The 21564-nt window shown below is 37.0% G+C and overlaps 1 protein-coding gene across 2 annotated transcripts in view; it reads right to left on the bottom strand.

The window, feature by feature from the left end:
* Nucleotides 1-756: 756 nt before the first annotated feature.
* Nucleotides 757-21564, bottom strand: part of kdm5bb (lysine demethylase 5Bb) — a 29786-nt gene continuing 8978 nt past the window's right edge. For both annotated transcript variants that reach the window (XM_067413634.1, XM_067413635.1), the window contains 23 exons: nucleotides 20247-20390; nucleotides 19317-19410; nucleotides 19039-19160; nucleotides 18556-18714; nucleotides 18267-18386; nucleotides 17990-18148; nucleotides 17685-17866; nucleotides 16751-16913; nucleotides 14901-15020; nucleotides 14575-14769; nucleotides 13975-14156; nucleotides 13651-13775; nucleotides 13097-13247; nucleotides 10843-10957; nucleotides 10350-10720; nucleotides 8548-8686; nucleotides 8217-8396; nucleotides 7263-7421; nucleotides 6718-7170; nucleotides 6481-6577; nucleotides 6216-6388; nucleotides 3441-3677; nucleotides 757-1608 (listed from right to left, as the gene is read on the bottom strand). In XM_067413634.1, the coding sequence (XP_067269735.1) occupies nucleotides 1474-1608; nucleotides 3441-3677; nucleotides 6216-6388; nucleotides 6481-6577; nucleotides 6718-7170; nucleotides 7263-7421; nucleotides 8217-8396; nucleotides 8548-8686; nucleotides 10350-10720; nucleotides 10843-10957; nucleotides 13097-13247; nucleotides 13651-13775; nucleotides 13975-14156; nucleotides 14575-14769; nucleotides 14901-15020; nucleotides 16751-16913; nucleotides 17685-17866; nucleotides 17990-18148; nucleotides 18267-18386; nucleotides 18556-18714; nucleotides 19039-19160; nucleotides 19317-19410; nucleotides 20247-20390 (3975 nt within the window). In that variant the 3' untranslated portion in view covers nucleotides 757-1473. The remainder of the gene's footprint in view (nucleotides 1609-3440; nucleotides 3678-6215; nucleotides 6389-6480; nucleotides 6578-6717; nucleotides 7171-7262; nucleotides 7422-8216; nucleotides 8397-8547; nucleotides 8687-10349; nucleotides 10721-10842; nucleotides 10958-13096; nucleotides 13248-13650; nucleotides 13776-13974; nucleotides 14157-14574; nucleotides 14770-14900; nucleotides 15021-16750; nucleotides 16914-17684; nucleotides 17867-17989; nucleotides 18149-18266; nucleotides 18387-18555; nucleotides 18715-19038; nucleotides 19161-19316; nucleotides 19411-20246; nucleotides 20391-21564) is intronic.

Raw genomic sequence — 21564 nt, 5'->3', positions numbered from 1 at the left:
GTAACACTTTATAATAAGGTTCATTAGTTAACTTGAACTAATAATGAACTGCATTTTCGCATTTATTTAACTTGGCTAATGTTAAAATTAACATTTGCTAATACTTAATTCAAATTAACAAAGATGAACAAATACTGTAACAAATGTACTGTTCAGGGTTAATTCATGTTAGTTAATACATTAATGTTAACTAATGAAACTTTATTGTAAAGCGTTACAAAAATAATTCCTTGTTAGTAGAAATAGCAGAGCATTTACTGTAAATTAAACTTTCAATATTAGCTAATATTACCTAACCTATTCACAAGTAATTCATTGGAAAGTTATCTTCAGTTTAAAGGATATTGGGGTGCATATAAAATACTTTTCATTTAAACAGTTATCTACAAAAAGTTAATGTACAGTTAACTAATATCACTGACACCCCAAAATGTTTTATTATATTTTATTGTTGCTGCGGTTATCATTTTGTTTTTGTTTTTTTGTTATTATTGTTCCCTTTTGTAAAATCACTGTGACAAAGCACAATCACGCATAAAGCTCATCACAGAAGCCGATTTTTTATGTTATATATAGTATATAAACGATGCTAAAATACCACTGGTCTGTGGTCAGTCCGTGCAAATAAATCAGATGCACCAGCATTCCAGCGGTCACTAAATGAAGAGAAGAGGCATTGTCTGATATTAGAACAAAGAGTTTTATTCCACACTATAAATTGGGACTTTTTTTTTTTTTTTAAAACAAGCTAGTCAAACCCCAAACCCTAACACCCCCCACCCTCACCCTTCAAAACGGTTTGAGCAGGTTGTGGCAGTTCATTACACTCTTCTGTCTGCTACAAATCTGACATCTGTGTGTCCGTAACGTATCCTGAATATCTGACCACCATCTCTAAAAGCACCAACACAACTGAGACCCCCCAAACCTGAAACTTACAAACGACATTATTGCTCCGATAAATAAAACTAATTTACAAAAGGAAATAAAATGACACAACGGAGAGAATCCCAGATGCCTGTGTACTGAAACGGCAAGTTTCCAAAAAATAGTTTCTCTGTATTTATTATTTATTGTATTTGGTGAAAACTGTTGGTTTGTCTTGTGTTGTGGCGTTTCTGGCCGTGCATGCAAAAGACCCTCGCAGAGTTTCACGAGAGCGTCTCTCCTCCACACCAGAAAGCAACACAAACACAAACCCATGCACCGCTATATTCATTCAGCATTTAGCATATTTATCATTGTTTTAGACAATCACAAACAGTTTGACAGAAGGAAAAAAAGCTGTAAAAATACAAAAAGGTGACCAAATAGTATCATTCAGGACAATAGAGTCCAACAAAAAGCGTAAAATAGCACCGTTGTTACAAAGGTCAGAGGTCATAGGATAGGGAATGGGGAGGGTCAGTTACACATCCAGGAGAAGGTATGGAGGAGAATGGGGTGGGAGACCGGTTGCCGCCCTCGTCCGTCTCACTTCCGGCGGCCCGCATTGGTTGTGCAGCAGGTCACGCACATGTAATCCTCCTCGGCTGCCAGTTCTGCCGATACCCCCACACATATCATATGAAACCAGCGGTTACAGCAGTCACACTGCACCCAGTACACCTGAAGCAGAGAGAAACTGGTCAAAACACATTCAAACACATGCACACACTAGAGCTGCATGAGTGATCCTGAGAAGAAAAAAATCTCGATTTAAACACCCACGTGGTCTTAAAGGTTATGCAAGTGATGTCACAGTCACATGGGGAGACCGCGATTATGGCGAGACCTGCCACTGAGTGGCAGCATTGGTTTTCAGTGTGAATGCCCCAAAAAGCCCCAAAAGAAAACACATCTAAAATGCTAAGAGCTTTGAGATTGAATGTACAAATAGATTTGACAAGAAATCGGAGGTATATTTTTTTAAAGACTTCCGAAAGCTACCAAAAAGAGAAACAAATGGAACGCTGGAATTCTTTCACAGAAAAAATTGGACTCCAGGCAGCAAAGCATAAATGTTCAGTTATCATTCTGTCTCAATATATTGAATTTTGGGGTTTAATCATACCCTATTGTATTGTTATATATTGTATTAACATCAGTTAATAATTATAATATAATATAATATAATATAATATAATATAATATAATATAATATAATATAATATAATATAATATAATATAATATAATATAATATATACACTCATCAGTTTAATATTTACCATCTTGTATTCTGAATGATTGGATGCTTTTAAATAAACACTGACAAAAAGTTTTAGGGGTGGACAGTATGATGATATATAGAACATTGATATAAGTGATTACCCAGATTTAAAACTACTTATAATGTATTTATATAAAGCAATCTCAGGAAAATTTGCTTCACGTATTTCCCCGGCATTAAAATCAGGCACGCAATCTTGACTGCATGTCAACATCCATGGATCACTGGATCTTTGGTAGGTTGTAAGGAACACTTTCTGAAGTTCAAACTTTAGTTTAAATTGATAATCCTTTGTTTTACTCGTGTTTGATGCTTCAAATAATATTGTATTGATTATATCATTACACCGGTAGGTGGAAACGAGTGACTTAAAAGGATATACTTGTCATTATCCAAAGTTGCAAATTTAACTTGTCTCCAAAGGAACAAAATCATAATTTTCTGGGAAATTGTCACAAAAGATCTGTAACAAAAACTGGGAAAGTCACTGTCATGTTATCTTGCATTCATATGCCTTGCATTTGGGAACTCAATCATGTGAGACACTTTGTGGGAGATATTTATACTTTATCTCAGGCATTTCAGAAGGATCAAACCAACATTTGAGAAGCTGTGCAATGAAATTGGTCCTCTGGTTAGTCCAGTTATCCAATCACATCCTCTGTTAAGGCAAATTAGTGGGAGTTTTTTATTTATTTTATTTTTATTTATTTATCACCTTTTTATTTCTCTTTACCGCTATTTTAATTGTCATTGTTATTATTTTAATTCTTACATAATGTATTCTTATTTCTTATGCATGTTATCACTATTTTAATTAATTTCTATGTAAAGCACTTTGAATTGCCATTGTGTATGAAATGTGCTATACAAATAAACTTACATTTCCATTTTAGTTTATTCGCATGTCTTCTTATCGTATACATAATTTTCAGAATCGATGCTCATCATTTTTTATGCAATATCCCACAATTCACATAAAAATAGGTGGATGTAGAGCTATTGAATCATTGATGTAGAGCTATTGAATCATAATTAAACAAGTGAAGCGTTTTTGTGCGAGTCATTTAATCATTCATTCAAACTGAATTTGATTGTTATTAAATTTTTCATTCACATATTTAAATATTTTTAAAGAGACTGCAGCAATTAACATTGTTATTTTTTTGGTTGTCACTCTAGAATTGTGCAGTTCTAGCACACACTCGGTCATTACGTTGACTCACTCACCTCTTCCCCCTCCGGCTGGAGACAGCTCTCAGCTGGACACAGGGTCATGTCCTCCTCGGAGTCTTCCGACTGAGACACATCGGATGCAGAGACAGATGCTGCTTTCCTCTCCCTCCGCTTCTCTGTACCCATTCTCTGCTTCTTGTTTTTCGGCTTTACCCCTCTATCCCTGATCTCAGTATCCTCTCTGTTCATTCGCCGCTTGGCTTTCTTTTCGGCAGAAGTGATTGCATCTCTCTTCAGAGAGAGAGAAAGAGAGAGAGAAAAAGAGGAACACAGAAATAATGAATGTAAGTTCTTAAACTAAGGTCTTCAAACCATTTTCAGGCTGAAGACCTGGATCAACATACATGTACATCAATGTACAAAAATGTTTCACAGTTTCCACAAAAGTATTAGGAAAACACAACCGTTTAACAATGATGATAAGATATGTTTCTTGAGATCCAAATCAGCATATGTTGTATAGGAGTAATAGTGAGCTTTAAATAAACATAAATATTGGCGGCCTACTTTTTCATTTGTGTATACATATGTACTGTTGTCATAAAATATATGCAATGTATAAAATATATTTGAATGTGCAAAATAATCAAATACATTGTTTGAGAACTTATTGAGATATGCAATTCATGCTTTATAGGAGTAGGAAGGTGCTGCTGAGCTCTTTTGCCATGGTTCTCGTTTCCATGGTAACAGCAACTTCTCTTGATCCAGGAGAATCTCTCTTCAGGAATATGGCTACTCTAGATGGTTTCATCGGACGTACGCGCATTGCCACTGTTACGCGCCTGCCCCAAAGTTAACTTCCGGTCTGTGTTTGTTTATCGGTCTGGCTAGTGGATAGCATGGCGCACTACTCAGTAGAAACACATTTTTTTCGTACTATTCTTGGATAACATGATATAAATATTTTTTTTTTAAATCAAGCAGAGAGCATATGACACCAGAACAAAAACTGTGTGCGACTCACCAAAAAATGCTTCATAAATATCCAGTCTGACTGCATATGAGATCAGCGTCTAATGTAATTTAGAATGTATGTCTAATGTGATTTACTTGTCATTTATTTAGGTTATCAGAAATAATCAACTGTTGAGGTAACTTATTCTGGCTGTGTTTACAAATTGCATTAAAGGGTTAGTTCACCCAAAAATGAAAATTCTGTCAATAATTACTTACCCTAATGTCGTTTGACACCCGTAAGACCTCCGTTCATCTTCATAACACAAATGAAGATATTTTTGTTGAAATCTGATGGTGTCAATGGATACCTTTCTGAGCCAATGTTATTTCCTCGCTCAAGACCCATAAAAGGCACTAAAGACGTTGTTAAAAAGTGTCTCTCACTACAGTGGTTCTACAATAATTTTATGAAGCGACGAGAATTGTTTTTGTGCGCAAAAAACAAAAACAAAATAAGTAACGACTTGTATAGTGATGGGCCGATTTCAAAACAAAGATTCAAACTGTTAGGAATCAGAGTATCGATTCAGGATTCGGATCGCCAATGTCACGTGAATTCAGCAATTTGGCAGTTTGACACGGGACCTGAATCAATACGCTGATTCAAAACGTTTTCATAACATTGATTTGTAACGCTGATTCCTTTGGTTTGAAATCGGCCCATAACTCTACAAGTTGTTATTTAGTGTTTTTTGCGCACAAAAACTATTGTAGAACCACTGTAGTGTGATGGGCTTTGTAACAATGTGGGTCTTTAGTGGCTTTTATGGGTCTTAAGAGAGGAAATGACATTGGTGTCAATGAAGGTCTTACAGGTGTCGATCAACATTAGGTTAACTAATTAATGATGGAATTTTAATTTTTGGGTGAACTAACCCTTTAACATGCGAGTGATCCGAGATCACCGTGATCCGATCAAGCAGATCGGCTCATTAGTCGATCAGGAAACGGTGCGTTTAAATTTGTTCACATCAAGTGGTCACCATCTGGATAACTGATCGGATTTATATTTACCGCAGAATATTAAATTTATCATGGAGTGTAAAACAACTTTCGCTTTATCCTCTATTAATAGCAGTGCATAGAGCATGGGATTTTTGTGATGCATATACAATCTCAAATAGTGTACTTTATCTATAAGTTTCCCAACATCAATCTTATATTATGAAACAAAGAAACATGTTATTCCAACACATTGCATAATTGAAAGGAGTGCGCACACATATTTATATAGGCTGCTGTACAGAAAACGGCATTACACAGTCCTTAAAGGGTTAGTTCAAACAACAACAAAAATGATGTCATTATTACTCACCATGTCGTTCCAAACCCATAAGGGCTTCATTCCTCTTCGGAATACAAATTAAGATATTTTAGAGGTTGGGATCGACATGAGGGTGCATAATGACAGAATTTTCAGTTTTGTGTGAACTAACTCTATAAGGGGGTGTTTCCCCCACTCTATCTTGCATACAGAAATGGGAGATTATTCATAATAAACATGATTAAACATAAATTAAGATGACGTTGCACAATTAAAATGAAAGATGATAACGCATAAGATAGATAACGCAGCCTCTGTTGTTGACGTCTACCGGAAGTTAAGTTTGGGCTACAAAAGCTGAAATGCACATAACGTGTGGTTTCTACAAACTATTGCTTGGAGCTCTTGATTGGTTTTCCTCAAAAGGAGACAAACAGCCAGTCTATACATTATCACCATGGAGATTTTAACTTATAATCCTGATAATTCTTCTCAATTAGTTGATAGAATTTTACTAAACAGCATGAAAGCCCCATGCGTTTTACCTCTCTTTGCGGCGAGGAGTGTTTCTGTGTGAGGTAGGGTGTGTGTTCTGTGTGGGACGTGTTTGTGGTCGGGAGGCCGGACAGCAGAACTCTGTAGAGCTGCTGGGTCTCGGGGAGAGAAACCTGCAGGAGCAAACCCTCCACCATCAGTTCCTCCAACTCCGAACTGAGACCTGAAACAGACACGGTTTCATATTAAACAATTTAGTGAAGTTATTCTGCAATATGAAAATGCTCCGTTTGTGTATGCAAGAATGATACATACCCTGGAGAGGTATACAGCGCTGCTCCGTGTAAAACACCGTCTGTTCCTGCCCAGAAACACGCCAGTCCTGACTCTGAGATGGAGATCCACACAGCTGCTACAATAAAACAACAAAGCATCTCTTTATTCATGGGTGGCAAGCAAAAATAGCACTACACAGCTACAAAAAATAAGTGATGTGAAAACGGATGTAACAAATAAACTGACACAATAATAATAATAAAAAAATTGTCCAACCTTCCTGTTGTGCCCAGTGGTCCTGTGGCTATGTGTAGGTGAAGCTACTCTGCAATCCTGATTGTCTATGACCTCTCTTGCCCGTCGCTGCCAGCTGACAGTCCGTTCAACCATATAACGTAAAGCGTCACCCTCCGGGAGACGCACACGGATCCGCTGCAGTGACGACAACAGCGTCAGGATCTTTTCCAGAGGAGGTTTTGTCGACCGTAGGCATAACGGACACAGCCAGGCTTCTGGGTCGAGGGGATCCGAGGGCCCGCGTACGCACACGCTGTGGAAAGCATCTCGACACAGCTCACACTGCAGCATGGCGCCCATGGCTGGCTTCTGACACACACACACTTTGAGAGAAGAGCAGTCCGCTGTAGGCAGGAGCTTCGATTCATTAGCTGCACGGAGAGAGCATAGCGACTCCAACTCTTTTAAACGAACCTCAGCCAGGGTAAACATCTGCGGGAGAGAAAAAGAGAGAGAATGAATGAGAAAGTGAAGCTTTTTGTTCATCTCAAATATTTCTGGAATGTACCGTATAGCAAGCTTACAGAGGACGCAGAGTCTTTGCTGTCTGAAAGTGCTCTCTCCACATCACTCATATTGTCCAGCTTCACAAGCTTCTTCTTCCCAGATGACACGCACTCTCCCTTCACCTTCCTCATCTTCTTTTTCAAAGAGCTGCCCACTTCCCATCGGGGACACAAGACCTGCACAGGTGATCAAATACATGGATAACCTCGACAACAACTAGTTTTACAAAGTTTCTTTATGAGTGAATGTCATGAAAACATTTGCAGGTATATTTCACTATAAAATAAAAACCAAAAAAATAATTAATAAAAAGTTTATTAGCTGTTTTTTTTTTTGCATTGCATTCCCATAACATACATGTATAGATATGCAGGTAACACTTTAGAATAATGGTCATTAGTTAACTACATTAGTTAACATAAACTAATAATGAACTGCACTAATGAAGCATTTATTTATCTTTGTTAATGTTAATTTCAACATTTACTAATGCATTATTAAAATCTTGATAACATTAGTAAATGCACCGTGAACTAACATGAAAAAACCATGAACAGCTGTATTTTTATTAACTAACGTTAACAAATACGAACAAATATTTTAATAAATGAACTGCTCATGGTTAGTTTATGTTAGTTAATAGATTAACTAATGTTAACTTAATGACCATTATTCTAAAGTGTTCCCGATATGCAAATTAAAATGAAAATTACTTTGCTTTATTATTCTTGAAAATAATTGGGACAACAGGATTTAAATATTATAATCATAGATTATATATTATTAATCACAAACTAAAGCAAAGCAATAACGTAAAAGTGAATTTTTGCACTAAAGTAATTTGATTATTTACATTTAAATTTCCAACCTCTAAGTCACTATATAAAATATATATAAAATTTAAGAACAGAAACATCCATTTAAAATGTTATAAAGTCCACCATTAGTTTAAATTATGTGTCCAGTCTAACCTCTAACAGTGTGAAGGGTGAGTTTTTGATGAGAAAGGTTTTGGCGGCTGACTCTTTCCAGGCCAGCACCTCTGATACCAGAACCTCCAACTGGTCCAGAGGTTCCAGTCGCACAGGAATAGCATGAGCTCTCAGAACCATTTCAGAGAGCAAGCTGAGAACCGGAATCTGACCTCCCACCTGCCAGCACAAAAATTAACACACAGCACCACAACTACAATTAAAATTACTGACTGATTTTTTTTCCACCTTCAACAACATGAAGACGACATGAGACTGTACCCTAGTGTGCAGAATGCATGCATAGTTCATTTAGCAAGGAGTACTCAACCTGTAAATCCTCAGCTTCCTGAAGCCATTCTTTAGCCCGGTTCACTGTGTCTTGTAGTAAGAGGCAGTTTGGCAGGTATGCAGGTACCCCATCCACCTGAGTCAACATGGAACCAAGCGTCTCTAAACTCTCTGGAGGCCTAAAAAAAAAGAAAAAAGAAAATAACAAAATGTCTTATTTCATTACACAATAACTTTGTGTTTTCCCTGTAAGTCCTCAGCACGCACCACAGGAGTTAATTCAGGGTCATTCAAGGGCTGTTTTGCATTTCCAAACCTCAATTTTGTCCTGAACTGATGCAAATGCTCATCTGTTGTAAAAAGAAGTGGTTCTCTTATCTAATTTGTTTCACATAAAGTCACGGTAGTGGAAATGGTCACGGCTTGAGACCAGAGATCCTACTGCAATGAAAACTTTGAAATGTTGCCTTGGAAACTAATTAAAATAAAATAAGCTTTAAGTTAAAGAACTAAAATAAAATTAATTAAAATTCCTAAGTTAAGCTTCCAAAGGTATGAAATGAAAACACACCAAACTGAACATCACGTGCTGCGTGTAGGGCACCAAGTGCTGGGGGGAGCACCACAACAAAAAATTGTGCTGTGACACTTGTTGACATTATATTGAACAGACACGTTCAGTTTTTAATTGTAGTGTCTGTTCTCTAAGTGAACTACATCAACAACGGTAGGGGTGGTGCCGCGGTGGGCAAGTGATCCAGTGGAACTAGTAGCGGTGGGTGACTTTGGGAGTGGCCTCGTAGGGCAGCGAAACAAGTGCATTCTGGGAGTTGTTGTCTTTCATCCACATGAGCCAAAAATACATTTTCTGGCTTTTCTTATGCTGTGTCCCAATTCGCCTACTTATACTATATCCTAAAAGTATGTACTCTTTTTGTAAAGAAAAAGTAAATACTTTTGATTACGTAGCAGAAGAGTATGCAAGCTTTGGAACATACTACCTTCCTTCATCATCTATAACGGACACTGTCGCTTAGTTATGTGCCTCCAATCACTGTTTAAACTTTAGATTCTGCGGAATGAGAAGTGCATTATAAATAAAATTTATTATTATTAAACTGCCCTGTCATTCAACATCACAGTTAAACCCCTCCACATTCACTTTAATTTCCTACCATATCGGAGAGAAATGTAGCTGCACGTTGATTTGTCATGTGTGGGTCTTTAATGCAGAGACTCTCCTCATGCGTTTGTAGTTTAAATATAATGATACATTTAAAAGTTAATGGCCAAACGTGTAAGTTCAAAAGTTCACAATACTGTTGCAGGAGAAATATAACGTGGACAACACTGAATAAATATCTTTTTGTCAGGTTAAATACTGATAGTTGGTCACTCAAACCCCTTTATATAAACTTCTCTACTTAACCGTAGAACAAGTTCTAAATGAATTCTTGCTCAACTCGCAATGGGTTGTAGGCAATATCAGCTGTTAGAGTGATGTTGATCCGCACTTCGAATTCGGAAATAGTAAACCAGCCGGGAATATTCAAAATGCTCTTTTCAACATACTATAAATTGGGACATACTAATCCTATAAATACAACAAATATAAATAAAATTAGATGTCTTTTACACAAATGCATTGCACTGAAGAAAAATTATCCAGTATCCAGCATATTTTTTTACACTATTTTGCAAAGTATTACACAAATATTTACACGTATAAAGACTTATATTCTGAGAAAATATATGAAAATATATAGCTGGAAATATAATTGAGGGAGGGGGTTCATCATACAGTATTTGGGAGTCTGTGACATCACTCAGTGCTGCCCCCACCTGGCTTTCAGCAGTGCCTGCGCTTTGTCCTCCAACTCCTCTGAGATTGTGAGCAGTTCCTGCAGCCGAGCCATCGTGCGTTCAGTGGAGGGATGCGGTGTCAATCCGACTCCCCGATCGATCAGCCGGCGCATGCTGTCAAGCGATAGTCCGCAGGGGTTTGATACAGGATCCTCTGCCTGCTGAACTCCGGCCAGCCAACGAGCCTGTTCCAAACGCTCCCGTAGCAGCGGCAACTCCGGAAGAAACACGTCGAATTGAGAGCCCTCCTCCAGCAAGGACTCGATCTCACCAACAGCATCTGCGCTCACTTCATCAGAGAGAAGCTTCTCGCTGTGCTGCTGGAAATCCTCGATGCTATTCAGCAGTTCCTAAGAAAGAGAGTATGAATAGCTTCAATTATATGAGGTTTTTAGACATGAACTATGCCTCACTCATCTTCAGGAAGACTGCTTGCATCATACATGCATGTGTGTGCACGTGTGTGTGTCACCTTCAGAAGCGGTGCCTGTGTTAGGCTGCAGGGTAGGTTATAAAGCTGACGGACAAATGATCTCATTTCCTCCACAGTGAGCTGATTAAGAGATTTACCCCCACCTGTGCGATACCTGCAGACAGATGACAGCAGACAGACATAAACAAATGCATGAAAATACACAATTCACATGCCACATGTGTCTCGGCCAAACTAAATCAAGCCACTGCGTGGAGGAAAACTAAGCCCACCACACTGGAAATTCCCCTTAAATGGAAATAATCACAGAAATAAACACTGAGTTGTAGTGCTTGTATATAGTGAGTGTGTAAGAGGTCATTCTTTCATCTGTTTGCAATATGTAACAATGTGTGTATAGACGGATGTCACAGAGTTGCAATGCACTCCTGTTTTCAGCAATCTCCACCATGAGCACCACAATTTAAGACACATCAAGCATGTCAAGTGAAAACATATTCAGCAAGAATATATTAAATTGATAAAAAGCAACAGTGCATACATTTAAATTCTAACAAAAGATTTAGATTTCAAGTATACACAGTTTTTTTTTATTATTAAAAAAAATATATCTATGTTTGATAACATTTGCTGCTTTTCAAATGCTGGGCCAAACCGTTCACTTTGCTTAACCATTTTCCATTCCGTGACGATACGGCCCAGCTGATACGGATATGGTTATTTTTTTACTGTGGGGCTGATAACGGCCGCTCTTTCCAATGTAATACAAATGTGTCTGTCTTTGCTTTGGTAACGCAAGAGTTTACAGATGACGTGATGTAAGCATAGCAACCGTTATGGAGGATGATCAGATATTAATTTTACTTGTATTATTAATTTGTGTTTACGTTGCTCAAATAGCACACTTAGCCAGCTACAGAGAATCTGGTATACAGGCAACAGACAAGCTACCAATCCTGAGTTGGGACATCACAACACCCATTCTACCAGGGTTAGCAGTTAACCGTTCTAAGAATTCCAAGATGAGAACATTTGTAATCGTACCATCGTACACGGTAATCGTACCATGCTGTACCAGGCTCAAGTGGAAATATGACTAGTCTGGAACCATTCCTTACCATTCGGTCTGGCAGTGGAAAAGCGGCTATTTGATATATTGTAACAATAATAAGAAATGATTCTTAAGCACCAAATTAGCATTAGGGATGGCGAAAACGAAAAATGTTCTTGACCAACCACCGAGCCTCATTAGCCGGTTAAAACCGGTTAACCGATTAGTTTAAAAGATGCTGCGCTATTTGAAATAACAGCCGCGAGCTGTGCCTGCAATTTTTAGGCACAGCTCGCGTGTTTTAGCCTGTTTACTTTTTGCAAACCTTGTAAGCACACAAACCCAAATGCTGTGACCTCGCGCCAAATGTTTTTATTGGTTTATTAAGTACAAACAGGCGAGTTATGAAAAATTGAGTGTGAGGGATTTGTTCACTTCACACAAAAAGATTTTGGAATGAGATGGCTAACTGTAGTAGCGTTTAGTCCACTGTCTATAATAGCCTAATTTAGAGACCCCTTTTTTTTAACCGACAACTTTGATCGGTTAACGTTGATAAGGTCAACGGTTAACATCCCTAATCAGCATATTTAGATGAAGGATCATGTGACACCAAAGAGTGGAGTAATGATGCTGAAAAATTCAGCTTAAAGCTACACTGTGTAACTTTTTTAGTTTATTCTTAGCTAAAAACACTTAGTTCTTTCAAAAATATATGTGCTCATTAACGTATATTTGCTTCTTTCAAGTAATAAAGTATTCTCGTAAGTTTATAATATGCCATTGAAAATACATACAGGTGAGGGGTTTGAATGCCGGTCGCCATGCTGCCCCTCCATCTTGAAAGTACATTAGCCAAAGAGGGACATACCCATAAATTCAAGCTTCGCCTTTCGCGTTTTAACACTCAATGGCACCGTGTCAAATGTGAAGAGGGGGATTGCCAAGTTAATCTTGGACTAAATCGGCCACCGTAGGAGTTAAAACGAAATTGGAATTGAGAAGAAGAGAAACTGAATGGTCATATACCTTTTCACTGCTAGATGGGGGAAAATATCACACAGTGTAGCTTTAAAGCATAAAATACATTAAAATCGAAAACAGTTATTGATTTTGATAGTTAAAAATTGTATTAATTTCAAAATAGTTCTTATAATATTATAATATAACTTTAGCTTGTTTAAGTAGGCTACATTAAAGTCGTATTTGTGGTTGTGTGGTTTTCTGTGCATCTGTGTGTACCTGGTCTGCCTCTTGCCGTTTAGCAGTTGCTGAGCAACAGATGAGCATTTCTCAGCATCTTGGGTAACTAGCCTCAGCTGACGTAACAGATCATTCTCTGGGAAAGTCTTCTCATCAGACTCCTCTAGAAGGGAGCGAAACACGGTGACATCTACAGCGAAAGAGAGAGAGGCCAGAGGCAGAAGTGAAACTCATGACATGAAATGCATTTGTGAATACCAATTCTGTGATATAACATTTTAACTGCAATACATGATTCTATGTTGTGTAATACACTTTTGCTTAGTATAAAATAATTCTCAGGCAGATTATTGTGTACAGTCAGACCAGGAACATTTCAATACATAAGTTGTAATTTTATATAATTTTTAGAGGGGAACATTATTCATCATCAAATTGAATTTACACATTTTGTGTATGAATACATTTATTTTATTTTTATTTAAGAACAACAACAACAACTACTACTACTACTTGTTAAAAGTGGATTCTCATTCAGAAAGCTTCAAAGAGTAGTTCATGTCAGTTCTGGACGTTTTCAGAATGAAACTCACTGCGTTTCTTTTCTAGCTTTGCTTCCATGACCTCTGTCACCCTTGACGCCCACTCATCATAAGACTCCGCCCTCTGCCGCACAGCATTCATCATGGGGTAAAGGTCATCCAGTGTGTAACGGTAACTGTGTGGTTGAGCATTATATTGAGTGAAACTTTCACCACGTTCACTTAAGAAATCTGCTCCACTGATTATGATTATATCAATGATCTAACATATTAAAAACGTGTAAATGTGTATCTTATTTGATGAAGGAAAAAACACATAAGACTGTCTTTAGATAAGGTCATTGAGGAATACTGAAAGCAGAAGTGGAGACTTACTTGAGTGTGTAGTTGGAGACGGGGCAGGAGCAGAGGTCATGGGCGTGGTGTAGACACACCTGGACTCCTGGTCTGCAGGGGCAGGTGAGAGCAGACAGGTAACAGGTGGTGCGACACTTCACGCACTGCCTCTCATCATCTGCCAGCAAGTCATATTCAAACAACTCACACTGGACCACCCCCTACACAGAGAGAGAATATTAATAAATGAACATTAATAAAGAAGCTCCATAACCATTTTATATTATATATACATTAGGGCTGATTTTTGCTGTATAACTCTCACTGGATTGGATGGAGCTCATGAAAAGGATGGGGAATTTAAAAAAAAGAGCCCTATCGCAAAGGTAACAAAAAAGGTTGACTAAAAGTTTGTCTATGGTGTTTTTTACTTTTTATGGTGGCCTTGACTGAAGTCAGGATAGTTGTTTTATTGAATTATACCAGATTTGCATTTCAAAAATATAGAATTCGGTTTTTTTCAGAGCGAGAGGAGTAATGAGCACAGTTATAAATTTACATTATAGTGTCATCGACACAAATTACATCTCACACACACACAAACTCGACAGGTATTGTTTTTGTTTTTTGTTCTCTCACCATCTTACGGACTTTGTCACGTAGCTCTCTCTCCTCTCTTATCATGATCTTCATGTCCTTCTGTACAGATGATGCTAGAACCACGTCCAGGTTGTCGGCCTTCGCGGCCATATTACACACCATCTCATCATGAGAGAACACACAGTAACGGTGCAGCAGGCGGTAATGATCCACACACTGACGACCCAGCGGCATCTGCACACCAAATTTAAAAGGTGAAGAGATTAAACATTTAGAAAAATTGCAGAAAACCAACCGCATAAATGCTCAGTTCTGAGACGTAAAGAATCATTGTTACAGCAGGATTAAATCGAGGAAATGCTCACCCAGTCCACCGTGCAAAAGTTCACAGCCTCCGCAAAGTTGAAGCCCTGGTTGAAGCCGCTGTGATAGGATCGCGGAAAAGTGATGACGAACTCACCTGCGCACTGATTGGTTCGGTAAATCTAAAAACAGAGCGAGTGTTACTCACATGTGAGCAAGGTTATTTTCGTAAATGAAAACTGAAACTAAGACTAAAACTATTGGTCAAAAAACATTTTCGTAAACTCTAATAAAATTAAAAAATCTGAATAAATAAAAAACTAAAACTAAACGAAACTAACTACTCTTACTAAAAAACTAACTGAAATAAAATAATAATTAGCAAAAATAAATATTCATTTTCGTTATTAATAAGCTCTCTTTAATGTGGTGGAGAATCTGACTGTGACGGTTGAGGGAGTGTCTGTATATTGCGCTAATGCGCGTGAAGTGATCTGAGGAGGAGATTAACCGCTGTCCTGTGACGGACGCGTGCAGACAGGCAACACATCGCCAGTCCTAAACGGCAGTTCACAAAGAATCAATGCGTCCGTGGCAGTGAAATGGGAAATAACACAAGGTAATGCGACGCACGTTGAACTTCTTTTAACTTCTTTTAACTCAACGAGAGATGCAGGCACAAAAGTCAGCAACTATAGTAGCAAGTACTAGGCTACTGTGCATTTGAGATTTCATGTTTGCATAATATTGACAGGCTCAAAGATGTTATCATAATCATTTACTACTACTAATATTATTATCTGTGTGGAGACATTTCCCCACAAAGTAGGGAATACCAGGACACACACACACGTGTTTGTTTCACTATATAAGTGAGGACATTACATGGACATGGACTTTGAACCATTGATTTTATCAGGTGATCAGGTTAATGATATTTTATATCCCCTAACCCAACCCCTATCCCTAAGCCTACCCATCACAAGAATGTGCAAAACAATAGATTTAAATAAAAACATGTTTTGGCCGATTTATAAGCCTTTTTAACTAGTGAGGACCAGTCAAATGTCCTCACTAGTCAGTTATCATAATATTTTACTAGATAAGTGAAGACATTGGTCCCCTTTACAATTATAGCACAACACACAGAGCACAACAGTGTGTGTTGGCTGTATTCAGATGACTTTAGCTGTGGTCTTACACTGCTAGTCTACATTGTACTACTGAAGAAATTAAAATGAGCTTTTAATTGTTTAACAATATTTCATCTTTGTTATGAATGAGTTTGTCTGGAATTTATAATTTTTACTTTTATATTTTTTACGTTGCATTGATTTTATTCTTTAAGATACATCCTCTGAATATTAGCCTATGTCAAAAATATCAAATATAATTTTTTAATATCAAAATATAATTTATTTCATTTTTAATCTCCAGATCGTTGTTTGTATAGGTCATAGTTTGACTCAAGTTTTTTTGCTCAAAGGTGAAGACCCAACTTTATGCATGTTTTGTAAGACCGTCCTGAGTATAAACAATAATGCTTGTTTATCAAGTTATTTCACTTAAGGATGTTTAGTAAGATTAAACTCTAGTCTGTGCAAACATTAAACTTTGCTGAAATTAAAAACCTTGATTTGGTCTCTACACTTCATTATGGTAACTCTGCTAAACTATAATTACTAAAACTAAAACTGAAACTAAATAAATAAAAACTAAATAGAAATGTATTTGCAAAATAAAAACTAAACTAAAACTAGCAAAACCATTTGTAAAACTAACTAAAACTAAACTGAAATTTGTAGCAAAATTGAAAACGATACTCAAATAAAAACTAATTTCAAAAAGCAAAACTATAATAACCTTGCATGTGAGTGTGCAACTTGTGATTGTGTATATAAATGTTACTCACCGGTACTCCATGGGACATGAGTGTATTGGGGTTCATGATTGTGACGAGCTGGTGTAAAAGATCCGGCTGAGACTCAAACAGTTCCGGGGCCAGTTTCTTCATAACTGCTTCCAATTGCTCAGCGGCAAAACCAGGAGCACCGTACCAGGTTTTAGGTTCTCCCCTAACGCACACAAAACACATAATCAAGGTATTCATACATACAGCATTTATCAAAAGTTTTCAGAAATATTTGACATGTTTTTGAAAAAAATCTCTTATGCTCACCACGGCGGAATTTACTTAATAAAAGTAAAGTAAAGACAGTGATCTTGTGACATATATCAATTAAAAATAACTGTTATAAATATAAAACTGCTCTATTTAAATATATTTAAAAATGTAAAGTATTTCTGTGATGGCAAAGCTGAATTTTCATCAGTCATTACTCAGTCTTCAATATCACATGATCCTTCAGAAATCATTCTAATATGCTGATTTGGTGTGGAAGAAACATTACTTATTATTATCAATGCTAAAAACAAATTGTGCTGATTAATATTTTGTGGAAACAGCAATTCATTTTTTTCAGGATTATTTAATTATTGAAAAGTTCAACAGAACAGCATTTGCTTGAAATATAAATCTTTTGTAACATTATGAATGTCTTCACTCTTACTTTTTATAAGCATCCTTGCTGAATTTAAAGTACTGGTACTAATTTCTTTACTGAAAAGAAAAAGATTGAACGGTAGTGTAAAAGCTAATTAAATCATATCAATTAAACATTTTCCCTCTCTTTAGTAACGCACCGTCTTATGGGTAACTGTGTTCGAATCTAAAGCAAAAACAAGGTTGTGGGGGACAGAAACACAATCAGATCAGCATACTGCACTACATAAATCACTACTATGAAGTATACTTTCCGATTAAACAATGAAATTGTGCTTATTACCAGTGCAGGTAGTTGATTGAATAGCTCCAGTGGTCCTCAATGTGCCAGCAGAAAGAGGAGAAGCACATGCCCACGTAGAGCCATGGCAAAGTCATGCCACAGATATCAGCAGTGACATGGGTCAGCACTGATGGTGTCATCATGGCCATGTTATTCAGGTTCCACCCACAGTTAAGATATTTCTACAGCAACCAATCACACCATAGAATAACTAAATCAGCGATGGAAACAGGATGCAGTACATATGGAAAATAAAAAGTCAGACGTTCTGAGTAATAACTTAAAAACTGATATTTCAGTTGTACCTCATCATGCGGTGCAATCTTAAACTTTCCACCCTTGATTGGAAAACCGCTTCCGAACTCTTTTGAGGCTATATCAGCCCCATATTCAACCGTCACATCTTCCTCAATGGTGCCTACCAACCTCCAAAACTCTTTTTCTACCAATTCCGTGGGTACCATCTGCAACAAACACCATATTCAGTATTCACGGGATGTGCTTATGTTAAGGTTAGTTCATGTTTTAATATTAATCTAAACTCTTGAGGGTCACCAGTCTCAGTAGGGTTTGTATACATACATGAACAGGCATGTTGAAATAGTCTGACTTGAAGGAGTCTGCCATTTCCCCAAAGGATTTAAGAGAATAGTCTCTGTATGCTTGCTCAAAGCCAAACGCCTCCTGAGGTTTACTGCACTCCTGCATGAACACATACAAAAAAAAAAAAACGTCAATAATCTATTCTACTGAAGTCTCCTTAAAAGCAACATTGATTGAATAGGGATGCTAAAGCAGAACTGTTCAGATTAATTTGCTGCTTCTAATGACTTTAAACAATGAACAATTATTTTTCACTATGGAAACTCACCCGAGCAAGACACTTAGGGCACCTCCAATCACCTTTAGGGACATCACTGAGGGGCGGGATCAAGCAGAAGGTGTGGTAGCTGTCATCACAACCGTCGCATAGCAACAAACGATCCTCATCATTCCCTTTTCCACACACTAAACACACATACAGGTCCACCTAGAGAAAGACACAGAGCACTATAATATCAAGTTAAGTTTACAAGTTTTAGCCACACAAAATGTTTAAAAAGAGCTTAGTTATAAAAGAAAGTTTTGTTTTTTTAGTTAACTCAAATTAATTTCCCAGTTCTGTATAATATTGTATAGTTTTTGAACTTCAATGGTTTAAGATCAATAAATGAGATAAGTTAACATGTAACAACTACACTGCATTTCGTTGCAATCAACAGAATCACTTCCAGAATTCACGGATCTGATTTGCATGTGGCAGAAAAGCTCAGCAGAGTGGCCATTTGAATGAGAAGGAGGGCAGGAAACTCACCATGCTCACTGGAGGAGGGAGGTTACTGATTTTCTTGTAACGTGATTTGCATTTATCAGGTTCTGGATTTAACTCTTTTATCTCCTCAGGTTCCTGCTTCACCTGTATAGGGATCTCCCTCTCTAACAGACACATACAAACACATTTGTTAATATAAAGACATGTGATTAGAATAGCTTTATTAGTCAAATCAATGTTTTCTTTGCTTGACTGACCACAGATGTTGGCTACTGAAGATCTGAGTCATAAGAAGTTAGATGCACAGGTTAGTTGCTCACCTGGTTCAGGCTTGGCAACAAAGGAACCCATCCTCCTCCTGAGATTGGGCCTGTTCTCACATCCCTCACTCCCTTCCGATTTAACACAGCCAGACTACAAAAACAAAAAAATGACCATGTGAGTTAAAAATACAACATCTAATAATTTTAACATAGAATCATTGATTATACCCTAAATTTGCAGTCATGGCATTGGCATTTCAATTAGGGTATTTAATCTAACCATCAGCTCTCTGTTCAGAAACTTGTTAATTACTTTTTTCCCCTTTTCCATTGTTGCACTTTGAGATTCTTCAGAATGAAAACGTGTTATAAATAAAATCTTACAAAAAAAAGTCTTACAAAAAAAAAAAAACATTACTGGTGCGTATCTTGAGACAAAACAATGGCACTGACAAAATTAACATATGCCAGTGTAAATTGCGCTCAGTTAAAATAGCTCAAACATGCAGTTTAGTCAAGGACAAGGATTAACTTTTGAACTTTATATTAAATCAAAGAATACCGAAAAAATTATCACATTTTCCACAATAATATTAAGCAGCACTACTGTCTTCAATATTAATAACAATAATGTTTCTTGAGCACCAAATCAGCGTTTTAGAATGATTTCTGGAGGATCGTGTGACATTAAAGCCTGGAGTAATGATGTTGAAAATACAGCTTTGACATCACAGGAATAAACTACAATTTAAAACAAAAAACAGGTCAAATTTAAACTTTTAGCATTTTAAAATATTAGTTTTTACAGCATTTTTTAACAAATAAATACAGCAAGAGACAAAAAAAAAACATGTTGCCAATCACCGTTAAACAATACAGTATAACCAAACTGACATATTGACTAACATAGAAAAGTAAAAAAAACTAAACTGACAAAATGGAGGTGTATTGTGATTATGAACATACAGTATGAGAGTTTACATTCACCTCTGTTTTCATCCTCTTGGCTCTTCTAGCAGGTGCGCTCATGTCGTTGGGCTGGACGTGAATGTTTTGCCTCTGCAGCAGGTCGTGAGGTTTATACTCTTTATCATTATCATTTACATCATCCACGGATGTCTTCTGCAGACACTAAAAAAACAAACAAACAAGAAAAACAACTCAACCGGTTATATGAGCTCTTCTGTCTTGAAGTTAAAAGGATAGTTCACCTAAAAATGAAAATAACCCCATGATTTACCTCAAGCCATCCTAGGTGTATATGACACTTATTTCAGACGAATACAATCAGAGCTGTATTAAAACATGTTCTGGTTCTTCCAAGCTTTATAATGGCTGTAAATAGTACTCCACACAGATCCGGGGGTTAATAAAACCCTTCTGATGCAAAACAATTGGTTTTTGTAAGAAAAATATCCATATTTAACATGTTCCTGTATCCGCCTTTTTGTATCATTTGTAGTATTTTGAACTGCGATCGGCATTACACTTTCTGTGCAAGTTGAATAACTTAAGGCAGTACGCCAGAAGCTAGATATTTTACTTTATAAAGTTTTAAATATATATATTTTTCTTACACAAAGGCATTCATAAGGCCTTTATTAACCCCCCGGAGCCGTGTGGATTACTTTTAAAAGGAATGGATGCACCTTTTTGGGCTTCAAATTTTGGGCTGCCATTTACTGCCATTATAATGCTTGGAAAAGCCAGGACATATAACTCAGATTGTCATTTACACTTAGGATGAGATAATTTTCAATTTTAGGTAAACCTTACCTTTAACTTGATTAAACGAAAAATGTTGTAATTTACTTTCCCTCATGTTGTTTTAAATTTGTATAAATGAGCTTTTTTCCCTGTCAAACAAAAGGAGATGTTGGGCAGAATGTCCAAACTGCTCTTTTCCATGTTGCAATTGTGATTAAAATACCTTTTTAATCACATTTGCAACATGGAAAAGAGCAGTTTGGCTGAATGGAAAGATTTTCAGCAAATAATTCACACTTTGTCTTTTTCCTCAAACAAAGCTATCATATGGTTTTACAGAGTTGTATTAAGTACTTTTAAGGTACTATTTTGAGCTTGACAGCCTATGATTAAGAACAGCTTGAGAATCCTGCAAAACATCTCCATTTGTGTAGAGAAAGACAGACATACAGGTTGAGAACAACATGAGAGTAGTAAAATTATCAAACAACAACATTTCTGCATGAACTATTCCCTTAAAAGTGTAATTGAATAATAACAAAGGTCTTTTTTTGATCCAGAGTGATGTTTAAGATTTTGATTCCATGAAGGGTCAAAG

This window comes from Pseudorasbora parva, chromosome 13, assembly GCF_024679245.1.
Source record: "Pseudorasbora parva isolate DD20220531a chromosome 13, ASM2467924v1, whole genome shotgun sequence".
NCBI lineage: Eukaryota > Metazoa > Chordata > Actinopteri > Cypriniformes > Gobionidae > Pseudorasbora > Pseudorasbora parva.
The sequence above is the reverse complement of the archived record's forward strand: the minus strand, read 5'-3'. Positions and strand labels throughout refer to the sequence as shown.